The 8,947-nt window shown below is 38.5% G+C and overlaps 1 protein-coding gene across 1 annotated transcript; it reads left to right on the top strand.

Annotated features, from left to right (window-relative positions):
* The first annotated feature begins 4,221 nt into the window (after nt 1-4,221).
* Nucleotides 4,222-8,149, top strand: LOC115664388 (omega-hydroxypalmitate O-feruloyl transferase-like). Its single transcript, XM_030586325.2, has 4 exons — nt 4,222-4,357; nt 4,847-5,313; nt 6,690-7,016; nt 7,461-8,149. The coding sequence occupies exons 2-4, from the start codon at nt 4,882-4,884 to the stop codon at nt 7,998-8,000; spliced, it is 1,299 nt and encodes a 432-aa protein (XP_030442185.1). The 5' UTR covers nt 4,222-4,357; nt 4,847-4,881; the 3' UTR covers nt 8,001-8,149.
* Nucleotides 8,150-8,947: the final 798 nt, after the last annotated feature.

Below are 8,947 nucleotides of genomic sequence, written 5' to 3'. Positions count from 1 at the left end.
CCACATGTGAGTGGCCAGCGTAATATGACGTCAGATTCCCAAAAATAGTCTCTTAAGCCTTTGAAAATCGATACCGAAATCCGGGCCCAATTCCGTGAACAAAACCCGCTAAACTTTCAATTTCAGAGTCTCTCACTAACGGGTGGCTGTTTAGAGGTTACGCGTATCGACCTAAGGCTATTCGTATCGTGACGGTCTCGATCATTGAGAGAATGAGAAATTATCATTAGTTCCAGAGGTCACAATCATTAGGTTCAAGTTCCGGACTGGTTGACCACGTGCACTTTTGGTCTTGTAGAATCACCTGCGTCCCAATCGTACATCGTTGGCCTTGGCCAAACCAAATCCGTTACCTTTCCTAAGATCGGCTCACGTTGGCCCAAAATATTTCCTCAGAGTCTCTCGTGATCGGTATCCCTTTCGCGATAGGGTCCCCGGTCCACGTACCATCTTCTAGTTAGCCATACCCTATTGGTTAGTATCCCGAGAGTGATCAGCTCTGGGTGAGACTTACTAAAATGAAATGCGAAATAATATCAGTTTCATTGATCCCGGAAATTACATCGAAATTCGGGCTGTTACAGAATTGGTGGGGCCGATACAAGGATTTGACGTTCCCCAAGGAGGCTTAGTGGCAAGGCTTGGGGACTGGGACCCAATGGAAGTTGTCCCTCCCAATGGTGAAGTCATCGATCCGGAGTTCGTCCCTGAAAACCCTGACCCGAAACCGGAGCCGATGGAGTCTGACCCGGAGCTGGATTCTGTAGTTGAACCCTCTGAGTCCGAGCCCGAACGAGAGCCCATGGAGTTGGAGCCCGAAGAAGAGCCGATCAAGTTCGAAGCTGATACGGAGTCGGAGTCTACAGGGTCCCATTCTAATTGGGCACTGTAGGAACGTTTGGGTGCCGGGCTTAGAATCTTTTGGTGGAGCCCTTTTTGTGTAGCTAGCTAACCTACCCTACCACCTGTTCCTTTTTTATGATGAAGGTATATGCTAACCTTAGGAGCCTATTGTATGAAATTATGGTCTCAAGCTAATGATATGAGTTTATTGATTTGTACAAGTACTACCCTTTTGTCATTATTTATTGTCTGGGTTATTTGATTTCCGCTTCCGCTTGCATTTGTCTTCGGGTGTTTCATTTGGGTCGGCGACGTGTCCTGGGACGTCGCGTTCAATACGACCCTCGAGGGGTGTCGCGAGCCCGTTGGGGTTCGGGGCGTGACAACTTTTATTCATAAATTTCAATTTAGTACAACAACATGAGATAATCTATTATGCCACAAGGAAGGAAGATGACGCAAGCATATAAAAAGAAACAAAACTTTCATAAATACTTATCTATCAAGATTGTGAACACTTGATGCAGCCACTGTCTCCATCTCCATGGTCATAATACCTTAGGATGGGGAAATTTCATATCTAATTAAGATAGTGTATTAGTTTATATTTTTTAAATGCTTTGATGTGTAATGACGATCACTGTCCTTAAGGTATTATTTCCCCACACTATTGTTGTCACCGGTTTTAAAACAAATATACCATCTGGATACACACCAAAGCCACTAAGAAACGAGAAAAGCAAATTACTCAATTTCTCTCTAGGAATTTCACCTTGAATGTACTGTCAAAGTTGTGTGAGAAAAGAGGAGAGAATGTTGTGAAGAAGAGAGAGTTGTTGTGAAGAATAGTTGTAATGAACAATGTATAATTGGTCACACATCTCTTGGGAATGAGTACATTATCCTCACTTTTCGTGTTCAACCATCACTTCTCTTCATGTCCATATTTATTTTCATATTTAATAATCACATCTTTCATGATAACAAACTAGTTCGCAACTACTACCCACTTGCAGGGAGATTAGCCAAAGACTCTCGAGGGAGACTGGATGTTGATTGCCAAAGAAGTTAGGAGTTCCCTTTGTGGAGGCAATGGAAAATTGTGACATTGCAAATTCTGGTCGATGTACGAGCATTCAATTTTGAGTATTTAGAGAAGGTTGTTTTAAGAGATCCTACCGAAAATATACTAGAAGTTACACCCCTTCTAACTAGGGGTAAAAGAAATGCCTGAACCGAAATCCAAACTGAACCGAATCGAACCGAACCGAACCGAACAAAAGATTTAGATCTTTCAAATTGAATTTCCTTGCGATTTAGGTAGTAAGTAAAACAATGGGCTTTTGACGGTTCGGTTCAATTTCGACTTCTAATGATAAAGCCGATTTTGTGGACGAGACTGGATAATGACTCGACGCACATTGGATGGGCACAGCCGAGGCAGTTCGGCATTGGTCACCAGTCGAGAGTTGATTATGCATTTTTGGCTAGGAAAATTATCCAAAAAGTCCTAAACCTATTGTACGGCGACCAATTCAGTCCTAAATCTTTTAATTGGATCAATTTAGTCCTAAACCTTTTGACAATTTGCCAATTTAATCCTAAATCTTTCAATTGTGCAAATTTAATCCTAAACCTTATGATGATTTGCTAATTTAGTCTTAAATCTTTTAATGATTTGCCAATGTAGTCTTTCTTGCCAATTATCCAAATAATAGGTTTAGGACTAAATTGGAAAATCTTCAAAAGGTTCAGGAGTAAATTGACACAATTAAAAGGTTTAGGATTAAACTAGCAAATCGTTAAAAACTTTAGGATTAAATTAGCATATTGGAAAGGTTTATAACAAAATTAGCCACTGTAAAATAGGTTTATGACCTTTTGGATAATTATCCCATTTTTTGGGTGACGGGAAAGACAAGGAGGGCATTGTGATGGTGTTGGGTTTGCCAGTTTCAGCCATGAACACTTTCCAAGAGTTGGTCCAAATGTATATTGACAAGCCATGAACAGCTTCGAGAGAGAGGTTGCTTATCATTTCAATAATTCTACACAGTACATGCATATTAATTATTGGAGATCAAATTATGAAATACGCTTTCGTTTCTTACTTAAACCTCCAACCCTTTTTTCTTATATAAAAAAACAGAGAGTTAGTCCCACCCTTTGTTAGACTGCAATTGCTTTGCTCTGTTTTGGTAAACTATATAAGTTTTTTCATCCCATGATCAAAGATATCAAGCTACTTTTTTTTGGGGAACTAAAATGCCAGGCGCTTATGAATGTATAACCTCGGAGAATAGCACGTGAAGGTCAACGTTCATCCAAGCAAAAAGTCCTAATTAAATTTTAAGTAATTCTAAACCAAGAACTGTGGCGCGATAAACGGATGAACAACGTGCGTGTAGACCCCTCAAAATAATTGAACCAAGAAAGTATTCGCACCATGATGCAACTATCTCATATTCAGTGCCAGATCTTTAAATTTTAGTGGAGGGGCCAGCTACCCAATATTTTGTTGTGAAGCTAAGGTCAATGTTCACCCAAACAACAAATTGACAATTCTTAAATTTGATTGGTTCGATCAACACGTTTCCAAGCCGGCAAAAGTGTCAAAAAAGTCCTAAACCTTTTGCATTAGTGCCAATTTAGTCATAAACCTTTTTTTGGTACCAGTTCAGTCCTAAACCTTTTGCATTTGTGCCAATTCAGTCATAAACCTTTGCATTTGTGCCAATTGAGTCTTAAACCTTTTTTTGGTGCCAATTGAGTCCTAAACCTTTTGCATTTGTGCCAATTCAGTCCCAAACCTTTTGTATTTGTGCCAATTTAGTCGTAAATCTTTTTGAGCTAAATTAACCGGAAGGACTGAATTGGCACAAATACAAAAGGTTTAGGACTGAATTGACACCAATGCAAAAGGTTTAGGACTCAATTGGCACCAAAAAAGGTTTAAAACTCAATTGGCACTAATGCAAAAGGTTTAGGACTGAATTGACACAAATACAAAATGTTTAGGATTGAATTGGAGCCAAAAAAAGGTTTATGACTCAATTGGTACAAATGCAAAAGGTTTAGGACTGAATTAGCACCAAAAAAGGGTTTAGGACTAAATTGGCACAAATGCAAAAGGTGTAGGACTTTTTTGACACTTTTCCCTTTCCAAGCCCTATTTTTTAAGAAAGCTTGTTTACCGAGATCCTACCCAAAATATACTAGAGGTTTTAGAGCGGCCGGCCTACTTAATATTTTGTCTCGAACTTAAGGTCAATGTTCACCCAAACAACAAATTGCCAATTCTTAAATTTGTTTGGTTTGGTCACCATATTTCCAAGCCCTATTTTTTAGAAAGCTTGTTTACGGAGATCCTACCCAGAATATAGTAGAGGTTGCACCAAGTCGCAACTATCTTATATTCAATGCCAAAACTCGAGAAGCCACGACTATAAATTCTGGATCCGCAAAGAGAAGCCAAATCAAAGTGTTTCGTCTCTAATATCTCCAGTTCTTACAGGTATGCTGGTTTTCGTCTGAGTTTTAGTCGTCTGTCCGTTGTATTTGGCCAAGCAAAAAAAAAGAATTACTATCACCAAAGCTCATGTATGGCCTATCTTTGTGCTGTGCATGTAAGATTCGTTTGGCATGTATGGTTGATGTGTTGCTACATGTGTGATTGACAACGCATATTGTGAAACCTGCAACATATTTTAAGCTTTTGAAGTGACTTTTCTATCATGGAACCAGATTAAAGTTTCAATCTCCATACTCCATTTTGAGATTCATATCGCTGGTGGATATACTCTTACTCATATTTTTCCTGTTCCTCAACTCCTCATGGTTTTTCTTGCATATCATTCCAAGCTACGAGTGAAGATGAAGTTACTAAATTCCTCTTTGATTTTGTGGGCATGTATACAAGATGTATAGCGGTTTTGTTTGCATGTGGTCTCTCTCTATGAAACAACTTTGTTTATACTTCTCAGTGCAATTTTTTTTTCTCAAGAAAGAGAGCAGGATATAAATTTCCAGTCTTCTACTATGGAGGCATCCGCGAAGAACAGCAGCTTAATAATAGAAAGATCCAGCCCCACTGTGGTCCTACCAGAACACGAAACACCGGAGGGTTCCATTTCCTTAACTAGCCTCGATCAAATGGCTCCTATGATGATGCTGTACGTTTATTCTTTCGATAGGAGTGACTCAAATGTGGTAGACGTGATTAAGAAAGCCTTGGCCAGAGTTCTGGTTCATTACTATCCAGTTGCGGGGCGATTAGCTAGAAACTCTCGAGGGAAGTTAGTTGTTGACTGCCAAAAGAAGTTAGGAGTCCCATTCGTAGAGGCAACGGCTGATTGTGACATCGAAAATCTGGGTGATGAGAGACTTGTAGATCCTGATGCTTTAGATAAGCTTGTCTACAGAGATCCTATGCAACATATACTTGAAGTTGCCCCCCTTCTAACTGCACAGGTAAGGAACAATCTTTTTATTTTGTTTATGCTTGAGAGTGCTTTCCATTTGGTTCTTTCAATTAAGTATGATAGTGAATTTGTTTTGGAAGACTTAATTATCGATTGAACTAGCTGATGTTAGGTTCGAGATTCGTTAACTTTGCTTACGATTCAAGAGATGATAATTTTCTACTTATTAGTAGCTATTTTTTTTTATATGACGAGTAACTTTTCATATTAGAAAAACTCGATAGTAATTAGCAAATTTTTATATTGTTAATTAATAACTTTCTATTTATGGTAAATAGGAACTTTCAACTTACTTATGCAACAGGTATTTCCTCCGGTGCATTTAGTAACTTTCCATCTAGTATTGCAATAATCTACATAAGGTAACTAGTATTTTCTCCAAACAATTGGTGGATAACTTAATTTTTTTGGCAAAGGAACGATTATTAATATATTTGGACCCATTAATAAGCTATTTTTCTAGTGTGATTAGTAACTTTTCATGTTGAAAAAATACATATAAATTTTAATAGCAAGTTCAATTATTGCTCCAGTTAATTAGTTCTCTCTCGATGACAAAATTATTTCGACGTAACTTCTCTGTGTATCCAAAAATAATGAAAATTTGGCATCTTCATCATTAGTAACTTTCTCAATGCTATGACAAAATATCAAATCCAATACCAACTCATAAATATACACACGGATATTAACTTACCATAAAGATTAGAGACAGTAACTTTTCCTAATTGGTAGAAACTTGTCTTGCTAAAGTCTCAATTGAGATTCATCAAATCCAAAGTTACGAGTCTAGGCAAATCTTTCCTTTTTTTATGGAAAGAAGTCGAGAGATTTTGGTATGGTCAAGAGCATCCACCCTGAACCCATTAAATCCGGTGATTCCCACCGAATGCAAGACTTCACATGGACATAAAGTGCATAAACTCGATCCGTCCAAGAACTTTTGCACACTGGAAAAATAGCTCAAAAAGTCATAAATCTATTGCATTTTTGTCAATTCAGTCTTAAACCTTTTAATTTTATCAATTGAGTCCTAAATATTTTCACGTTTTACCAATTGAGTCCATCTGATTAATTTTGGCAGAAAATCGCTAACGTGGACGTCGGCCGTCCTATGTGGCACAGCCGGCGTTGACGTAGACAATTTCTATAGTATTTTAATAATTTTTCCATTTTTTTCCTTTTTCTTTTTTCTTTTCTTTTTGTTTTCTAACCCTAGACCAGCGATATTATTTACTTGTTTTACATTTTAGGACTGAATTGACAAAAGTGCAATAGGTTTATGATGTTTTGGACAATTTTCCCCATATTTACTAATTCTGCATTTTATGTTGAGATATTATTTACTTTAGAGGCAAATCACAGGTGACAAAATTCAGAAGTGGAAGTTTCATTTTAGGGATCGCACTCAGCCATTACATAGCAGATGGCGTGTCGACAATGAATTTTATGAACGCATGGGCTGAAATAGCAAGAGGCAAGCCATTATCCATCGTCCCTTGTCATGATAGAACCATCCTAAAATCATGGGTGCCTCCTCAAATCACGGGTCCTTACGACGAATTTGTTCACATAAGTGATGTATCAAACATGACGGCATTATACGAGGAACAACAATTTGTATATAAAGCTCTCCACTTCAATGCTGAGAAGCTGGCGGCCCTAAAAAGAATGGCAACAAAAGACGAACAGGTAAATTTATGTGCTGTGATAACGGATAGGTGGTATTCATGGACATCTTTGTATATCATACACGTCAAATCACAGTTCGTTTTTTAAAAAAAATGCAAATACACCCAACAATACATCAAACTAAATTTTCAATTGAATCCATTGCTCTGCAACTTTTAAATAATGACGGCAACTAAAACTTTGCGTTCATGAGATCATTTCTTCCCAAATATTGTTTTGATTGACCAATGTATATGGAATACCACTGCCAAGTTAAATCCCAGAAAATCTGATGTGGACCACTAGCATGTACATTCATTACAGTTTGATTGATTACACTGTCATGTTAGTTGTAAATTTTTGAATCTATCAAGACATTTATATGACTTACATTTATGGCTATCAAGTAAGCCTTACATGAATATTTGGTCACCAAAAACGGAATCTATTCATCTTGAGCAACAGGTGACGAGCAAATGCACCAACTTCGTGGCACTGGCAGCCTTTGTGTGGCGGGCTCGCAGTATAGCCCTGAATATGAAACTTCACCAACAATCAAAGCTTCTTCTTGCGGTTAACTTCAGGTCTAGACTAAGAACACCATTGCCCGACGGATACTTTGGGAACACCGTGGTCTGGCCCTGCTGTCTCTGCACCAAGGGAGAGTTGATCGAGGAGCCAATCTTTGCTTCTGCAACAAGAATAAAGAAGGCAATCGAGAGTGCGACTGACAGCTACGTACAGTCGAGGATCGACTATTATGACAATAATCGATTAGGGGGACTCCCTGTGGACACACTACTAATGAGTTCATGGACGAGGTTCGAGTATGGCTCCACAGACTTTGGGTGGGGAGAGCCGAGGTTTGCGACCGGTGACATACAAAGGCAAAATTGCTTGTTTATGACGGACGGGAGAGAGAAGGGCATTGCGGTGGTGTTGGGATTGCCACTTTCAGCCATGAATACCTTTGAGAAGCTTGTTTGTGATCTTAATGATGCGTAGTACACTAATATTGGCATTCCAAACTATTTTACAAAGTGTGATCAACTGTAAGTGGATCATCGTATCCAACATCTGAGTAAAATCCGTCATGTCACTTAATAAATCATTTCTAAGAGTTTAGTCTTAATACCGATAATTAGTTGGACTTCTGAGTATATGTTGGGCCTTCTTATGTTTTTTGAGTTGTCACTGTCCAAGACCAATTCAATAAAACATGATCTTTCTGCTTGTCGTGAAGCTTCAAAATTTCCCCTTCATTTCATCCTTCAGAAGTCGATATTCACCCCCTTCATGGTGCCGATAATTGGACGTGGGCTTAGACAATTTCTACCTTTTTTTTTCGGAAATGGCAAATTTGATTCGATGTTGAGCAAGAGAGAGCTTTTCAATAAGCATCATAGAAATTTATCTAACTACTCAATCGACACTATTAATCAAATGCAAGTTCATCGGCATGGATGAAACGATCTTAATTCTTATGCCATATTCGAGCTACTCGATGTGGTAAGCCTGTATCATAGAGGCCGCAAGGATGTGCGCCTGTGCTCTATATATATCTCGCCATGGTCGGCGAAATCTATTGGAAAAATTATCCAAAAAATCTTAAACCTGTTACACTTTTGTCAATTTAGTCCTAAACCTTTCAATTTTGCCAATTGGATTCTAAACCTTTTTAAATTTTGTCAATTGAGTCCATTCGGCTAATGTTGGCTAGAATTTGCTGATATAGATAATTTTTAATAATATTTTTTTTCTTTTTTTTTCCTTTTTCCTTCTTTATTTCTTTTTTATTGTGGTTGGCGAGGCGCCAGCTGCAGATGAGGGTCACAGCCCTCACCTGGCCTCACCCAGATTTGGGCAAGCCTGCAAATATGGGCAAGGTTGCCTCACCTACAAGCGTCGCTTCACTCTAGTCCCCAAAATTTCACCCAAATGGAGTGAGGGCA

The sequence above is a fragment of the Syzygium oleosum genome, unplaced genomic scaffold (genome assembly GCF_021117445.2).
Source record: "Syzygium oleosum isolate NSW1041296 unplaced genomic scaffold, Sole_v2.1 Sole_v2.07, whole genome shotgun sequence".
Classification (NCBI taxonomy): Eukaryota; Viridiplantae; Streptophyta; class Magnoliopsida; order Myrtales; family Myrtaceae; genus Syzygium; species Syzygium oleosum.
The sequence above is the reverse complement of the archived record's forward strand: the minus strand, read 5'-3'. Positions and strand labels throughout refer to the sequence as shown.